Here is a 19,686-nt window from a genome sequence, read left to right as displayed (position 1 = left end):
CATGGAGATTATTGCAGTGTTTAGGAAATAAAACTGCTCCAGGACCCCTCTTTAGAACAGATCATGATGAGATCACATACTTTAGGCAGCTACAGTCACAGATCTCAAGAGCAGAAATGTATGCTAGTTATTCATGATTTCAAACCTGATTAGTATGCTGTGAAATTGGAAATCGTGTTAATTTTACAGCAGATTGTGAATAGATGTTGAGTCTCATGAAGTATAAGGGACTGACCATTTGATTTGGGGTTGAGGGAAAGATCAAATTAATAGTAAAACAATTGGACAAGGGGATTTTGAGTCAGAGTAAGTGATTAGCCTGTGCTTGAAATATTAATTTTGTCTATATTATCTTTGCCTTTATCTTTAGTTTAAAGTTGGGAGATAATTTCCCTAGTAAGTGTTCTTATTACACAAGCCTTTTTAGTGAAATGGTCAGCTGTTAATTTATTTAAGCAAGTGAGTGATACCAGACCTCTTGGACCTCTTGTTGATGGATTACCATGAAACCATGTAAACATTATGGTTAGGACTTGCAGTTGGACATATCGTTAAATCATGTTGCTTCCACTGTTGTCTTGTAGCTTAAGGCAGAGTATATCACAGTCTCATTTACACAGCTTTCCCCCAGTTATTAATGGATTTCCATAAACTTGTGTATATCACAATCTCATTTACACAACTTGTCCCCCAGTTATTAATGGATTTCCATAAACTTGTGTATATCACAATCTCATTTACACAACTTGTCCCCCAGTTATTAATGGATTTCCATAAACTTGTGTATATCACAATCTCAATTACACAACTTGTCCCCCAGTTATTAATGGATTTCCATAAACTTGGTAAACATGATAGTCATCAACTGAAGATACTATTGACAAATCACTGTGCAGTGATTTTTGTTAGAGTTCTTGCCCATTTTCCAGAAGCCTAGCTTAATGCATTGTATGATAATGCCATTAGTGCAGTTTGTCTAAGTTTATGATGGGTTGCCATGACATTTTTTAAATATTATTGTCATCACCTGAAGATGCACATGGAAACAAATGAATTTGCTCTTCAATTTTTGTTAAATTTATTATCATGTTTGTCTAGTAGCTTCATGCATTGTGGGAAAATCTGATTGGTGCAAATAGTCCCACAATATTTGATGGATTATTATGAAACTTGATTAGGGCTGTACATACATGGTACCCAGAAAAGGCATTTTTTTTTATTAAAAAAAATTATGTCAGGGTACTTTGATTTCACAGAGGTCATACAAAAATGACAAGAAAATTCTAAACTGCATCTGTGAGTACCCTACATTAAATGTGCATTCCCTGAATCCCATGTATGTTTTACTGGAACAACCCTAAAATATGTTCATCACCTTTCTGCTTTAGTTTATTGGTCTTGTAGCTTAACCCTTTAAGCCCCGATCCCGTCTGTAGGCGTGATCCGGTTTCTGCATTCAATGGCCGATCCCGCCTGTAGTCGTGATTTTTTTACTGCATTCAATGGCCGATCCCGTCTCCAAGCGTGATGAATGTGTGTTAGATTCAACGTCTCTGATTGGTTAGAAATGGGTTTATTCCAAGAACTAACAACTATTAAACCAATCAGAAATGATTTTACTTTCATTTGCGGAAATTTGAATTGTTCAGAAGCTAAGGGCTCCTGTTTTGAAAGCGGTTTAACTCCACGTGTTCTGGTCATGAAAAATCGTAAATGATGGCGGACGTAAGAGTGATTTTTGATGAGAGCAAAAATGAGGAGTTTCTCGGGTTTGATCTTGAAAATACTGAGCAAGCTGAGGAAAGATATGTTCGGCAGTTGGATATTTTGTGAGATTTCGATTCGGACATATAAGTTTCTGAGATTGAATCGTCCGAAGATGAGGATGCTGACAGCGATGATGATCGAGTTCTTGCGGATAAACGTTGCACATAATTTTGTAAATTCTGTATAAATAAGTCGTGAAAGACTTGGACAAATAGGGAAAAAAAATACATCACTGTCTAGACAAATTTATTTGCAATAAATGGTGAAACTTTCTTGGATTTTAATTGGATATAAGCAGAGAAATTAAGGTAAGAGTGAATGCATGTGCACGATGTTTACAAAATTTTTCAAACAGGTAAAAACTCTGGGGCACACGCAGCTAGACACAGCTTAGCGCTGCTGGGGCATAGCAGCAGTGATACTGATAACGGGTCTGGGGCTGAATGAGTTAATGCAGTATATGACATTATTTCTTTAGCTGAGTTAGTACAGCAGGTTTTGTTGGATTGTCATAAAACCTGGTTTATGCTAGTCATTATTTATAGACGTGCAGATCAACAAATGTTTTTCTTCCCTTGAATTTTGTGAAGTTTATTGTTTCTATTTTACTTACAGCCACACACAGTTTATGACAGAAAATTTGTAAATGCAGCTTTAAGTGAACTGCTTGGAGACTTAGAATGCATGTTAATAAATAATTTTACTCCCTTTTTCACAAGAGTTATACCCTTTGTTGACCATAGACTTGTCTCTGTCATAGTTAAAGTGTAGGAGAGATGAGTGTATATTTATGTGAGCAAAAACCAAGAGTCTTTATATACAACCATAAGTGCTGAAGTTGTCCATGGTGGTAGAACAAAAATAATAGCACAGCCTGTAAGGGGTAAAATCTTGTCTATCAATACAAAGAACATAATCACAGATTATCATGCGAAATGGCTTTTGATCATGGAAATTTAGCTGCAGGTTTGAAGAAAAAAAATAGTTTTATTCCTTAAATATATTTGTATTTTGTTCCATTTTGCTTGTCATTATTTTTCAGCATTTTGCATTTGTGCTCCTCGTTCCTTCCAGATGTGTTGATAATTTCATTTGTGTTCATTCTGCATTACTTTTTTGTTAATAGCCATTTCATTTGAATATTCATTCTGGAAATAAATAGCATGGTAAACCAGTATATTTATTATACTTTACACATGTAATATGATTCATTTTGTTGTTTCTTAATACTTTATATATATATATATATATATATATATATATATATATATATATATATATATATATATATATATATATATAAATACATATATATATATAAATACATACATATATATATATATATATATATATATATATATATATATACACACATATATACATACATACACACACACAGTGGTCCCCCCTCTTATACAGCCACCCCATCTACACCAGGAAAATGTCCTTAATATACGGGTGGCCTTCCCAGAGGGGGGCTAAAAATTTTGTGAGAAGTATATGTAATGTATGTAGTAAGAAAGCTACAAACTTCAAAGCATTTAATATCTTCATTTAATATCTTAATTTAGTATCTTCATTTAAAAGTTAGATTAATTATTAAAAGGCTCTTTTTGTTATAATAATAGACTTATTTCAACTGAATATACACTAATATTTCTTATTCTTGATGTAAACGTGATATGCAAGCAGGTATTGCAAAGCCATTCAGAAACATCAATTAAATCATGGTATATACATAATTCCCTTTTCCATTCTTGCATTTTGTATTCCAGTCCACCAGTGATTCTTGGAGTTACAAATCCATTTTTTGCCAAAACACTGCAGCATTGGCCTCACATTATCAGGATAGGTGAAATGTTAGGCGATGGTAAGAGTTTTTTCATCATTTTAGCTTAATGTTTGATCCCACATCTGTCATGTGTCATGCACCATGTATCTGTCAACAACTGCTATCTGCAACTTCACAAAACTGAAACCATTTTCATGCAAACCTTGCATAAAGGTCTTTCACAGTTTTAGCTTACTAATCATGGACTAGAAGAGCTTAAGGGATGTTCCATTGTCTGAATCTCTGCCTTTCTATTTAAATTTTTTTATCACTACTCTTTTAAACCACTTAGAAAATTGCCTTGATATTTCTGTACACACATCTCATGGTCTCATGAAAATTGTGCCAATCTAACATCCAGTATGGCTGCCACAGAAGCCATATAGAAAATCTTTTTCTGGCTACTCATCTTGAATGGAAAGTCATTGTGACATGGGGTTTTAACTAAAATGCTTCTAATTATGTCTACTTAATCCTAAATATAGTGTTGATCTGGGGTCTGATATGACTGCCACAGTGTTCACTTTGAAAATCTTGTTATTACTACATCTCCTGAATCAATTTTCATGCCATTGTGGATTTTCTCTAATAGATTTTATATTGTTTTGTTGATCTTGAAGTAAGTTCTGCTGATCTGATGTCCAATATGGACCGTTGTATCTATTCTGATGTCCAGAATGATGGCCACTGTGTCCATTCTGATGTTCAGTATGATGGCCATTGTGTCCATTCTGATGTTAGTATGATAGCCATTGTGTCTATTCTGATGTTCATTATGATGGCCATTGTGTCCATTCTGATATTCAGTATGATGGCCATTGTGTCCATTCTAATGTTCAGTATGATGGCCATTGTGTCCATTCTGATGTTCAGTATGATGGCCATTGTGTCCATTCTGATATCCAGTATGATGTTCAGTATGATGGCCATTGTGTCCATTCTGATGTATAGTATAATGGCCAATGTGTCCATTCTGATATCCATCATGTCCATTCTGGTGTCCATCATGTCCATTCTGATATCCAGTATGATGGTCATTGTATCCAGTATGATGTTCAATATGATAGCCATTGTGTCCATTCTGATGTATAGTATGATGGCCATTGTGTTCAGTCTGATGTCCAGTATGATGGCCATCATATCCATTTTGATATCCAATATGATGGCCATTGTGTCCATTCTATGTCCAATATGGGCCATCGTGAAATTTTAGCTACTCATCATAAAAGAGAAAGTCATTGTGACATGGGGGTTTTGTCAGAAGAGTTCTTATTGTGTCCAGCTGTTCTTAAATGACAATGACGACCCTCAGTATGGGCACCGTGATGGTAATCTTATAAATATTTTTATCTCTACTTCAAGACGGATGGCTGTATCAACAAAGGGTTTTCACTGATAGATTTATTTTGATACCTTATTGGTCCTAAATGGAAAATGGTGACAATTATTCATCCAGTATGGCTGCTATGACAGCTGTCATGAAAATCTTGTTGTCACTACACCCCTTTGAATGGATGATTGACATGGAGTTTTGACCAAAAGACTTTCAGTGGTGTCTGCTTTGTCCTAAATGGACTGCTTCAGTGGCCTAAATGATTAGAGCATCCACCTCAGATGCAGGAAGTCATGGATTCAAACCCCAGTTGAGTCATACCAAAGACTTATAAAAATGGTATTAGATGCTGCCTCGTATGGCACTCAACATTAAGAGGTTAGTGTCAGGACTGGATGGCCTGGTATCAGGATAATGTGACTGAGTTGGACTAAAATTGTTAAAGCTACATTAAAAATCTAAATCACACACACCCATTGTCCCAAATGAAAATTTTGACAATCTTTCATCCATTATGTCCACCACAGCAGCCAATTTGAAATTCTTGTTATCACTGAGGAACTGAAGAATATCAGAGATGATCTATTGTAAATTCCTGGCAATTCTGTCAGTCCCTTGAAGGGACTATTGCTTAGAAATGATGCTGATCTGCCATCAAGTGTGGCAGGTATTGCTCAAAACAGAAAGACCATTTAATGGCTTATTCTGATGACCTGCACAACAGAATTTTGTCATGTTTGAGAGAATGCATTCTGATATTGAGGGCTTTCAAATTGGCACAACAGAATTTTATCAAAGTTGTCAGAAAGTATCAAGTATAAAAGCCTTTCTGATTTGTACATATGATTCCAGTCTGCCATCAGATATTTCTGCCATTACAAAAGTTAGAACCCAAGTGGCCAATTGGTCTAAAGCACTCACCATTATGGATCACTGGCATTTCACCTCTGTCTGTGTGGGTTCGAGTCTCTGGTTTGGCCAATGTGGGTATGTGAGAAAGCTTGCCATTAGCTTCTTGTGGGTCGGTGGTTCTTTCTGGGGTTTTTCTGGGTTCTTCCTCCACCATTTGTACTGGTTGCCATGTATAGCCTAACTTATGCAGAAAAATGGCATTAAACCTTAGAGCAACAACAACAACAACAAAAATTAAATAAACCTTTCAACTGCTTCTCAGAACTGTTTAGTAGAATGTTACTAAATTTCAAAGAAAGCATTTTGGTATGAAGGCCTTAATAGTTTGTACAAAATGATAGCAAATCACTATAAAACAGGGCTCTGAGCAGAATTCCTTTATTAAGAGTCCAGGACCTTTAACTCCCCAAACTTGAGAATCCCCTACCATTTTCTAAGAGAAACAGCCTTAATTTAGAAAGTCCCCAAAATATCTTGTGTACCTTTCTAGTTATCAGAGGATTTGTTGGTGAACAGTATGTAGAAAACATTTGTGTACGTTGCATCAATATGTATGCCTTTAAAGTGAAAATGTACATGTAAATAACACTAACATTTGAGGAAAATTAGACTAATTGTTTGATGCTTCTCTAACATGGTAGCATTTAACTATGGTAATAGTATAGTTGAAATTTAACAGAATACGGTAAGTACTTGAGCTCAGAAGTACCTATTAAAACTAGCCATATGGGAAATAGACCCACCCACCCCCAACATGCAATATGTGGAAGAGTTGGATATATATTTAGCATATGTTAGTCAAACCATATTATGTGCCAGTACCTGTGGACTTCCAATCAGTACTGTTGCTGGTGAAGGTTTAAGGCATCATGCCCTTGTAATATGCCAATATATATCGGAAATTAAGTCTACTGGGCTGTCATCATAATTTCAACAATTTTCAGGTTTTTATCAAATACATTTCAGTATATGCTAAAAATTAAAATTAATTCACATCTGGTAAATGTCAACATAAAATATTTTGCCATTATATTATGTGGAGTGCTGTTGTTGTTGGGTTTAATGCCATTTTTCAGCACATGATAGGCTATGCATGGCAGCCAGTATTAATGGTGGAGGAAGAACCAGGGAAGAACCACCGACCTATGAGAAGCTATTGGCAAGCTTTCTCACATACCCACATTGACTGAATCCTAGACTCAAACCCAATCAGACAGAGGTGAGATGGCAGTGATCCGTAACGGAGAGCTCTTTAGACCACTCGGCCACTCGGGGCCCCATGTGGAGTGCTGACAAGTATGCATGGTAATCTCTGATAATAGGTCAGTGCCTGTAATAAAATTATATCAAGGGATATAGGTTAATGTCCATTATGAAATGGTATCAGGCGATGTAGGTTGTTGTTGTTGTATGGTTTAATGCCATTTTTCAGCACACGATAGGCTATACATGGCGGCCAGTATTAATGGTGGAGGAAGAACCTGGGAAATCCCCGGAAAGAACCAACGACCCTCGAGGAGCTACTGGCAAGCTTTCTCACATACCCACATTGGCTGAATCCGAGACTCGAACCCACACAGATAGAGGTGAGATGGCAGTGATCCATAATGGAGAGCGCTTTAGACCACTCAGCCATTCAGGGCCCTGGGATGTAGGTCATTGTCCATCATGGAATGGTATCAGTTAACATAGGTCACTGCTAATAATGAAATGGTATCAGGGGACATAGATCAGTGGCCATTATGAAATGGTCTCAGGGAACATAGGTCAGTGCCCACAATGAAATGGTATTAGGGGACATAGGTCATATTCAAATATGAAATGGTATCGGGAGGGGACATAGGTCATATTCAAATATGAAATGGTATCGGGAAACATAGGTCAGTGCCCATAATGAAATTGTATCAGGGAACATAGGTCAGTGCCCATAGTGAAATGGTATCAGGGAATATAGGTCAGTGACCAATATGAAATGGTATCAGAGAACATAAGTCAGTGACCATTATGAAATGTTATCAGGGGACATAGGTCAGTGCCCATAATGAAATGGTATCAGGGGACATAGGTCAGTGACCATTATGAAATGGTATCAGGGGACATAGGTCAGTGCCCATAATGAAATGGTATCAGGGTACTTAATACATTTTCTAATTTTGTTCACATGTGTGATCATGATACATGTACTTATACAGATTTCACCCCATTTGTGTGTATTCTCATAAGGTGTCATATTACATTTAGGCCATACTGCTTTAATATTTTATAATCTTTCTAAAGCTTTTGTACTTGTACCTTTTTCAATTTTCTTTTCAGCTGGAGCATCAAAAAGTTTCAATAAAATAAAGAAATCAAGTGCATTAAAAACTTTAGATTCCAAGCCAGGTAAGCCTTATACTAAATACTATAAAGTTTCAAACTTTCTAATGTAGCAAAGAACCATTTTTACATAGGCCTTTAGTGCCAGAGATCTCATGTTCAAGCTCCAGAAAGAAGGGGTAAAAAGCATAGTATTTTTATATATCTAAATTGAATCAGAATGCCATGTTACACAGGCCTGTAGTGCCAGAGATCTCATGTTTAAACTCCAATAAGGGGTAAAATAAAGTATAATACTTCAATATATATAGATTTAGTATGAGTGCCATGTTACACAGGCCTGTAGTGCCAGAGATCTCATGTTTAAGCTCCAATAAGGGGTAAAAATAAAGTATAACACTTCAATATATATAGATTTAGTATGAGTGCCATGTTACACAGGTCTGTAGTGCCAGAGATCTCATGTTTAAACTCCAATAAGGGGTAAAATAAAGTATAATACTTCAATATATATAGATTTAGTATGAGTGCCATGTTACACAGGCCTGTAGTGCCAGAGATCTCATGTTTAAGCTCCAGTAAGGGGTAAAATAAAGTATAACACTTCAATATGCATATAGTATGAATGTCATGTTACACAGGCCTGTAGTGCCAGAGATCTCATGTTTAAACTCCAGTAAGGGGTAAAATAAAGTATAACACATCAATATATATAGATTTAGTACGAGTGCCATGTTACACAGGCCTGTAGTGCCAGAGATCTCATGTTTAAACTCCAGTAAGGGGTAAAAATAAAGTATAACACTTCAATATATATAGATTTAGTATGAGTGCCATGTTACACAGGCCTGTAGTGCCAGAGATCTCATGTTTAAGCTCCAGTAAGGGGTAAAATAAAGTATAACACTTCAATATGCATATAGTATGAATGTCATGTTACACAGGCCTGTAGTGCCAGAGATCTCATGTCCAAGCTCCAATAAGGGGTAAACAAGTGTAACATTTCAATATATATAGGGGCCCTGAGTGGCCGAGTGGTCTAAAGCGCTCACTGTTCAGGATCACTGCCATCTCACCTCTGTCTGCGTGGGTTCGAATCCAAGGCTCGGCTAGCATGGTTACGTGGGAAAGCCTGCCAGTAGCTTCTCGTGGGTCAGTGGTTCTTCCCAGGGTTTTCCAGTGTTCTTCCTCCACCAGTTATACTGGCCGCCATGTATAGCCTATCATGTGCTGAAAAATGGCATTAAACCCAACAACAACAGCACTCCACATAAAATAATGTATATCTTGTGCTGAAAAATGGCGTTAAACCCTAGAACAACAACAACAATCAGTATATATAAATTTAGTAAGAATGCCATGTTACATATGCCTCGGGTGTCAGGCATCTTACGTTCAGTTGGGAGAATGTGATGGCATTTAGTGTATCATCAGTCCCAGGGGGACATTAAATGATGGTGTCTTAATCAATGAAATTCACCCCCTGTGAATGTGCAAGACCCTCCTTTGAAAAAGAGTAACTATAGAGTGTGCAGTAACACACCTGCAGATCATTATCAGGTTCTCAGTATGATGAGGTCATGGAAGTATATTGCTGGAACAGAAACATACTTTAGATAAAACAAATGTGATAAAGCATAAATAGGTACTATTATATGCTCATTTTTTTCCTGTTAACTTTACATTGTCAGAATCGTACAATATTACCCGATATTGAACCCGGGCGACAATACACATATAGCGTTCACGTGCATAAAGGAACTACTTTCTATTGTAAACAAACAATGGATGCAGACGCCAGCACTTTTGATTTGTACACAAATCATGTACACTCACGTAAGATGCTCTTTACATTGTGGTTGTTTAAATTTGTTTCTGAATGAACTAAAACATGTTTCATGGACTGCCACATACCAGCTGCTTTGGCACATTCCGCGTTGATACAATGTTTCGGATTTAGGCTAGCTAGTATATAACAGACACAAGATAAGGTCCTTACAAATAACATACAAATGACAAGTCATATACACTCTTCTTTAGCTGGTGATAAGAATGGCAAAATAAAATATACTTACAGTTTTACATCCTGAATTTCCTCCAAAAATATTTTCTTAATTCTGCAAATCCGAATTACATGAGCCATGTCATAGGTTTTCAATCTAGATTAGACATTTTGAAATTGTGCTGTAATTTCGATGATAAGTGCAATTGCATCCTCCTTACTGCACTCAAAGTGAAATAAGCATTAAATTCTATAGCATCTTTTTCATAATTGCAGTTGAAAGACTTCATATTTTTCTCACATTATGATTTCAGATATTTAATGACAGAAACAGAAACACATTTGCAGATGTCAACACGCTTCTCCCTAGCTTCTTCAATCTGATGTATTTCATGTGGAATTGTCACATACAAATCCAGTCCATAATCATGAAATTTCCTAGAATCGAGAAAAATACCAAAATCTATTCATTCCAGAGCAAATGGAAAAGTTGTTGCAATGCACATTCATTCACAATATGACTCCAAATTTCATTTTTAACTAGACACACCATTTTCTTTCGAAAGTTATGTCGAGCGTGTTCAATTTTATCTGGGCGGAGTTATGTGCGCAGTAATAATGTTGATTTGTGTAATGATGAATATGCACTTGTGTATTTAGTTTGGCACGTGACATACATTCATTTATGTTGTTTATTGTAGTGTATTTTGTTTATATAATTAATTAATCCTTAGGTAGAATAAAAAATGAGCATTAAAAGGTTACTGCATTTGTATGGAAAAATATGAACTCGTTTTGTCGGAAGGATATACTTCAGTCTCAAGGTCGTGCAGTATTCCATCCAAAAACTCGTTCATGTTTTCCCATACAAATGCAGTAACCTAAAATTATTCCAATAAGAAAAAGCAGGAAAAAAATATTTTGAGTCCTTTTTATGTTTTCTTAAAATAAATATTGAATGATTAGTTTTAAAACAACCCCACTTCATTCGTCAGCAGTATAATTTAAAATAAAACTCTGATGATGACTTGATATTACATTCAAAGCAATTTCAGATTGTAAATAACGTTCAGCTGCTTTATTGGTATACCATCAGGTGTACCATCAGCTTTCAGTTAATCATGAAAGTCCTAAGAGACCTATATCAGACTGCCTATGTGTGAAGCATTATGTCCTGAAGTCTGGGCTGGTTAGCTTCAACCAACTCTGTAGCATGGGTAATCAAAGGTCATTTTCACTATATAACATGTATTTAATTGCCTTTCATGTTATCTTCAGCTGAAAGCTACTGTTTTGGTTGAATGCAACAACAGCTCAACCTCCCATTTGAAATATCCTTCAAATAGACACATCCATAAATTTTGTAGATGTTTTCCTCACTCAGCAATTATTTTTCTATCACATGGCTGCCAGTTTAAGATGGGTGTCTTCTGTCACATGGCTGGCAGTTTAAGAAGGATAGCATCTATCACAAGGCTGATAGTTTAAAATGGGTGGCTCTATTATATGACTACCAGTTTAAGAAGGGTGGATTCCATCAGATGACTGACAGTTTAAGATGGGTGGATTCTGTCACATGGCTGGCAGTTTAAGAAGGGTGGCTTCTGTCACATGGCTGACCGTTTAAGTAGGGTGGCTTCCGTAACATATCTGACAGTTTAAGAATGGATGCTTCTTTCACTTGACCAACATTTTAACAATAGTGCTTTGTGGAATTTTAAGGGTATTGTTGTATACACTGGTTAGATCTGTGTATTAGTGTCATTATTTCACCTTTTTTCAGGTGTCTACACGAGGTATAAGCCATTTCTTGTCAAAGACAAATCAATACTTAAGAGACTCATCAAGGTAAGAGAAGAGAGATCTTTTTCTTGCTTTCCTCACCCAATTCATTTCTGACAGTTTTGCATCACACAACATTGCAGTAATCTTTATCCAAATTTCTATCTTTTCTTTATTATTAGTTTGATATGTGAATGCATTATTTGAAAATGCAGTGTCAGATTTTTGTAGATGTACATCAGTGCATGAATATTTGATGACTTCAGATTTTGGACAGTAACTTAGAATATAGGCATGAAATTATCATATGAGTACGAACCATACATAAGAGTTTGATAATGCTCAGGAACTTAATCTGGCTTTGGTACATTCATTCAGTTTTGTTTTGTTTTGTTTTATTTGGGTTTTTTAAATCTGTTAAAATTAGTTTTAAAATTATTATTGTCATTTAAAGTTAATATTGTTCAGTATAGAATCTGGTCTAACAGTTGCTTATAATATGATTTTTTTTTGACAATACTCCATAATTTAGAAAATAAAATCACTCAGTGGACACAAAGAGAATTTATCCAATCTTTTAACCTAGACATTAAAATTTATGTAATGATCGAGATCAAACAAGGTGCCATCATTACTTAAAATCAATTGGCAGGCAAAGAACTAGGGTCTGTTTAATGGTTTTTATAAACCATTTGTATCAGTAAAGACTGGTTACAAAATCATTCTTGATTAAAATCAAACGAGTCCTCTGCTTTTCATCACTTGCTAGAAGGAACCTTGGATGTAAATAACGGCAGTTGTGAACTGCCTTCAGTTTCATGTGTGTTATTAATACCAAATGATTTCTTCAGTTTCTTCATGACAGTGTTAAAGGGGTATCATTAAAATTAATGCATGCATTTCATTAATTGTTGAAACATGATCAAGAATTATTTTCAAAACCTAACATTCTGTGGGAATTCATTCTTTACACATCTAGCCAAATGTTTGTCCTTTAAAAACCTATCAAGTGGGGAAGCATCACTGCAATTACATCTGTCTCTTTCAGAGTCAAAGATATTTGATTCACATCAGAAGTAGACAAGAATGTTCCCAAAGATATGTCATTATGTTTTATAGATCCCAATCTTTGCAGGGAATTCAGAGTAAACGGCCTGTAGAAGCTCAAAATGCCATCATGAGGCGATATTTTCTAGAACTGACGCACAGCTTTATGATACCACTGGTAAGATAAATAAAACTTTTACATGGACACAGATGATGTCCCAATTTTATTTCCTACATCTAACTCATGGCAGTATTGTAGTGTTGTAAATCTGCTTATAACAGAGACCATCCTTTCTCCTCAAAACAGGAGCAAGTCACTTCTCCCTCTGCTGCTTTTAGAGAGACTTGAAACATTTTCACCTTTTTTGCAAATGATTAGTAGTTGTTGTTGTTCTTGTTTCTCTGCAGCTGTTTAAAACTCCTTTTTCATGCAGTCAGCTAGCTCCACCTTTTTGGAAAGTCAAGAATTGTTATTCATACATTTATGTGTTCAAATTTATGATCGATTCTTCTGAACAAGCATTATTAACATCGTTGCTTGCAAAGTCCTTTCTGGAACATTTCATAAAGCTCTCTAGGGATACCTTGTTTTCAAAATCAGCATGACTAAAATTTTATGCAGTGAGTAAACAGGAAGCTTATTTGTAAACACGTAAAACAAATTCACCCTAATAGGTTGATAAAACAGGTGTGTGAAAAAATGGTTGTGTTTATTGATCCAGGTAGTGATCATGGTTTAGTTGTTACTATAGGGCACAGACAGCCAGTTCTGCTTCTCACAGATCATAAATGTTAATGTTTTGCAAAATTAATGTACTTTAATGGTAAGATCAGCAAAATATGCTTACGTCTTATGCATAATCTTTCCAAGAATAAACATTAAAATGATTACAAATTGCATGCTGCATGGTTCGTTATTTTTAGAAAAATTCCCTTATAGGTATTCACTATCAAAATCTGAACCGGGGATATCCTGGCAAGACAGCTTCAGCTGAAACAAAATACTTCTTTTTTTTCTCACTATTTATATATTGGCTACATACCTCATAAAATAATCAGTCATCTGTGACCAGTTAGCTATGGTCAGATGTAATAAATATTGTTGTAGTACATCTTGTCAGAGAGCTGACAAAATCCATCTTCAAAACAAATCCTGTACCTTTTTGAATGGGTATTACAATTTTAATTTTCTTCGACAAGACTTGGAAAGTTCTAGAGTGACATGTTAATCAATTTCCTGATAGTTTGGAGTGCAATTTGACAACCTAGTTACAACAAGGCCAATAAACTACCTTAGTAACCCCCTAGGACATTGTCAATCATAACAAAATCCAGGCATCACAGTAACTTCACATAACAGAACGTCTTCTAACAAGCTCATTCATAACAAAATCCAGGCCTCACAGTAACTTCACATAACAGTCCTTCTAACAAGCTCATTCTTAATAAAATCCAGGCCTCACAGTAACTTCACATAACAGTCCTTCTTCTAACAAGCTCATTCATAACAAAATCCAGGCCTCACAGTAAGTTCACATAATAGTCCTTCTTCTAACAACCTCAGTCATAACAAAAACCAAACCCCTGTAGTGACCCATATGACATCCCTCTGTTATATTAACCTCAGTCATAAAAGTCTCACTCTGTACTAACCTTCTTAGACATTCCCTTTAATAACAATCTCGACCATAACAAAATTCAGGCTTATTTGTAACCCCCTTAGATGGTCCTGTTGTAACAACCACAGTCAAATAAAAAATCATTAAATTCCTAAGACATTCCCTGTTATGACAACCTCTGTCATAAAAAAAACCCAGGTCCAGTAGTAACCTCCTTGGATCAGACCTGTAATATATCAACCTCAGACATAACAAAAACCAGATCTAGTCGCAACCTTCTTGGATGGGAGCTGTTACAGCAACCTCAGACATAACAAAAACCAGGTCCAGTAATAACCCCATTGGATGGGACCTATTTTAGAAACTTCAGACATAAAAACTAGGCCCTATATTAACCTCCTTGGACATTCTTATTTATAACAACCTCATTCATAACAAAAGCAGGCCCCATTTTAACCTCCTTTGAAATTCCTTGTTACAACAACCTCAGTCATATTAAAATTCAAGCCCTGTAATAACTCCCGTGGATGGTCTCCATTATAACAGCCTCAGTCTATAAAAAAAAGAGAAAAGAATAAAGGCCCAATAGTCATAAAATATATACAGCACAAAATATTCATTTTTATTCTTCAGTGACTTCATTTGAAATACAGCCATAATCTTGGAAAGGTTTTGTATTTTCTTGGCCTTGACCCCTCTGCTAACATTGGTAACTGAGAAAATTATGATCTTTTTGACCCTAGACCCTTTGCAGTCATTATGAGAAACTCCAGGCATGATTTCTAAATTTGTGGCTGTGACTTTTTGTGACTATTGGACTAGACATACTTGTATAGGGTTAAATGATCATGTTTGGGTATTTATCAATGTGTAAATTTTACCTAATCACTCACAAAGTAAATAAAGTCCAAAGGACTTTATGTTAACTTTGTGAGTGATTAGGTAAAATTTACACATCGATAAATACCCAACCATGATCATTTAATCCTTATAATTCAAATTTCATCCTTCATCAAATCAACTTATTCCATCAACAATGCATTTCAATTTAAGTAGCTTGTACTTTCCTTCCATTCTTTCTTCACATTGCCCCATAATACATAACCTTTATAGAATCACATGAACATTTTGACTACTGTCACAGTTACATTTATTCAGAAACTTCATACTTTACATATTAGGCAATGGCTACCAGTAGTTTCAACACATTTAGTTTATTTACAACATTCTTGTTCAGTTTTAGTCAGTCCCATCTGCTATGTCAGATGACCATGACTGTACATAATAACAGCTGATACGGAATGAACAAGTGTGCTAGATTAAATTTTCAAACAAACCTTAAATCATAATGGATTTTATCAATGAACAACATGTAAATATGAACAAGATGATGCTATCCCTTACTAACATAAAGGTAACAATTAAACTGTATACAGGAATAACATTTTTTATCATTCTCAACAGCATTAATATTTGTGAAGACCCGTTCAGTGATATAATGTCCAATGAAATGTAACTGCTGTCACTGTTACATTTAATTGGCAACTTCATACTTTACATTTTAGGCAATGGCTACCCATTATGTCAGCACATTTCTTTTCATAGAAAAAATAACATTCTTTTTTTTATTATAGTATGTCCTATACAGGAATAACATTTTATATCTTTTTCATCAGCGTTAATACTTAACAAGACCCTTTCAGTTATCTATTCTGAAATTAAATGTGCAGTTGTTAAATGTAGAGTTGCTCGCAAAACTGGCCGTATATTCTGTTTGGTTGCATAATTGAGTGCTGGAGTGCTGGAAGGAATTAATGACTACATCCAGAATAACTGAAATTAGCAAAACAATCACCTTTATTCATTATTATATACATTTTTCAATGGTGTTAAGTCACATTGGTGGAGATGGTAGTTTTACCTTTTTTAAAACTTTATTCAGTCTTTGAATAATGGTCTCATAAATTTTTGTTTTTATTTTTGTGTAAGTGGTCATATTCAACAAACCACCAACATCCACACACATTTCACGTTTTTAAAATAAGCAAACAAAATTAAAATAAAAAACAAGAAAAATTACCATTGAAAATGCCAATACCCCATTTTGTGTTTCATTTAGTAGTGTCTGAGTGTTGATTTATTTCAATAGCTTTTAAGTCTTCCTGAGATAATTTCTCGTATCTTGGTTTATATCCCTCAGCAGCCTCAAAACTGACTGGCCCAGTTCCCATGCTATTATTGTTGTTTATGTGTATGGCTAGGGTGACTGAGGTCATGGAGTGCTGTGGGAGGGAATTTAGCAATCTCTGTTGTTCTGTTTAATTTTCAGCATTTGTAACATACATCACATTATAGTCAAATCCATTTTCATCTGCTTCAGTCGCTGCTATTATTTCTTTTAACTCCTTGTCATCTAATTGTTCAAAAAACTCCGCAGAAAATTGCAGTGAAAAATCAACGTAATCTGCCATTTTGTGTGACTATGTAGCAGATGAACGCCAAATTGTAAACAATGCATTTCAATCAAAAAATATTTGAAAAAGTATAAAAAGGGTATAATTTATATTTATTTGTTGAATAAAAATTTAAAAGATGAAACAATCGTTTCACAATGATGTGCCTGCAATTTTTTTTTTATATTGCAAACAGTACAAAAACTGAAAAGTAGTCCCAGAATTTATTGATGTGTACAAAATTTCAGATCAGTATCACGTGACCGTTTACAGCCAATCATATTGCGGAAAATCTGTTTCATTTAAAATAATTGGAATTATTAGTATATAATTTCTGATGATATGATGGCATTCTGTAGACTTGTTTATAAAACACAACATTTACTGCTAACATTGTTACTGATCATTTATAAATGGATTTTTATGTTTTAAATTTGATTTTTTTCAGATAAAATTTTAAGGTTTTACTTATTTTGATATTTAAATCAAACATAGTGATTTACAGTGATCTGTCATAAGTTTCAGATAATAATTCCAAGATTAACAATAAATGAAAATTGAAAAAAATTATCTACTTTGAACATACTTTATCTAGGTGTATTGTAGCATTATGAACCCTGAGAGAAATTGCACAAAAGTGACATATGTGTGAATTTTGTCTCATTAAAAAAGAAAATTCTTAGTTTAATTGCAGTAACAGTCCTTTGAAAGAAGATGATAAAATCAATCAAAAGTAAACAAAATCTGTGGGAATCTTGAACGATTTATGACCTGTTGGAAATCAGTAACATGGTATTTCTGTTGCAGAAAACATTTCTCTAGCAATTATCAGTAAGGGCTTTGGTAGCTTTTAGGAGAGGTACCTGGCCAGTTTAACATTTCTCTAGCAATTTTCTGTAATTTTTTTTGTTTATTTTAGTAGAGATACATAGCCAGTTTACCATTTCTCTAGCAATTATCTTTAAGGGCTTTTGTTGCTTTCAGGAGAAGTACATAGCCAGTTTAACATTTCAGTAGCAATCATCTTAAAGGGCTTTGTTCCTTTTAGTAGAGGTACATGGCCAGTTTAACATTTCTCTAGCAATCAACTTTAAGGGCTATTGTTGCTTTTAGTAGAGGTACATGGCCAGTTTAATGTTTCTCTAGCAATCAACTTTAAGGGCTATTGTTCCTTTTAGCAGAGGTACATGGCCAGTTTAACATTTCTCTAGCAATCAACTTTAAGGGCTATTGATGCTTTTAGTAGAGGTACATGGCCAGTTTAACATTTCTCTAGCAATCAACTTTAAGGGCTGTTGTTGCTTTTAGTAGAGGTACATGGCCAGTTTAACGTTTCTCTAGCAATCAACTTTAAGGGCTATTGTTGCTTTTAGTAGAGGTACATGGCCAGTTTAACGTTTCTCTAGCAATTATCTTATGGGCTCTTGTTGCTTTTAGGAGAGGTACATGGCCAGTTTGATGCCACTGCAACGAAATATATCTCCACACAAGGTAAGAATTACATTTTTGTTCTTTAGCAGCTGGTGAGACATGTGTCACTTTTATATTGACAATGGTAACATCATCATTTGTGTCAGCAGTGTTAAGATTGTATTAAGATTGATAACATCAGCATTGTAAAGATTCGGTGTTTAGATTGATAACATTAACAGTGTTGAGATTGTGTTAAGATTGATAACATCAGCAGTGTTAAAACTGTGTTCAGATTTATTGTTTCAAGTGTTAAGATTGTGTTAAGATTGATAACATCAGCAATGTTAAAATTTTGTTCAGATTTATTGTTTCAAGTGTTAAGATTGTGTTAAGATTGATAACATCAGCAGTGTTAAGACTGTGTTCAAATGTATTTTTTCAAGTTTTAAGATTGTGTTAAGATTGATAACATTAGCAGTGTTAAGATTGTGTTTTGATAACATCGTCATTTGCATCAGCAGTGTTAAAATTGTGTTTTAAGATTGATAGCATCTACAGTGTTAAGATTGTGTTCAGATTGATAATGTTAGTGTGTTAAGATTGTGTTTTGATAACATCATCATTTGCATCAGCAGTGTTAAGATTGTGTTTTAAGATTGATAACATCTACAGTGTTGATGTTGTGTTAAGATTGATAACATCAGCAGTGTTAAGATTGTGTTCAGATTTTTTCTTTCAAGTGTTAAGACTGTGTTAAGATTGATAACATCAGCAGTGTTAAAATTGTGTTCAGATTTATTGTTTCAAGTGTTAAGATTATCTTTAGATTGATAACATCAGCAGTGTTAAAACTGTGTTCAGATTTATTGTTTCAAGTGTTAAGATTGATAAAATCAGCAGTGTTAAAATTGTGTTTTAAGATTGATGGCATCTTCAGTGTTAAGATTTTGTTCAGATTGATAACATTAGTGTGTTAAGATTGTATTTTGATAACATCATCATTTGCATCAGCAGTGTTAAGATTGTGTTTTAAGATTGATAACATCTACAGTGTTGATGTTGTGTTAAGATTGATAACATCAGCAGTGTTAAGATTGTGTTCAGATTTATTCTTTCAAGTGTTAAGATTGTGTTAAGATTGATAACATCAGCAGTGTTAAAATTGTGTTCAGATTTATTGTTTCAATTGTTAAGATTATGTTAAGATTGAT

General features: G+C 34.7%; 1 protein-coding gene across 2 annotated transcripts in view; it reads left to right on the top strand.

Moving 5' to 3' along the window:
- Positions 1 to 19,686, top strand: part of LOC149789080 (protein DENND6A-like) — a 108,633-nt gene that overhangs the window by 71,253 nt on the left and 17,694 nt on the right. For both annotated transcript variants that reach the window (XM_089975264.1, XM_089975262.1), the window contains 5 exons: positions 3,543 to 3,637; positions 8,157 to 8,225; positions 11,945 to 12,009; positions 13,079 to 13,168; positions 18,500 to 18,553. In XM_089975264.1, the coding sequence (XP_089831390.1) occupies positions 3,543 to 3,637; positions 8,157 to 8,225; positions 11,945 to 12,009; positions 13,079 to 13,168; positions 18,500 to 18,553 (373 nt within the window). The remainder of the gene's footprint in view (positions 1 to 3,542; positions 3,638 to 8,156; positions 8,226 to 11,944; positions 12,010 to 13,078; positions 13,169 to 18,499; positions 18,554 to 19,686) is intronic.

This window comes from Sinohyriopsis cumingii, chromosome 11, assembly GCF_028554795.1.
Source record: "Sinohyriopsis cumingii isolate HCF-2022 chromosome 11, ASM2855479v2, whole genome shotgun sequence".
Taxonomy (NCBI): domain Eukaryota; kingdom Metazoa; phylum Mollusca; class Bivalvia; order Unionida; family Unionidae; genus Sinohyriopsis; species Sinohyriopsis cumingii.
The sequence above is the reverse complement of the archived record's forward strand: the minus strand, read 5'-3'. Positions and strand labels throughout refer to the sequence as shown.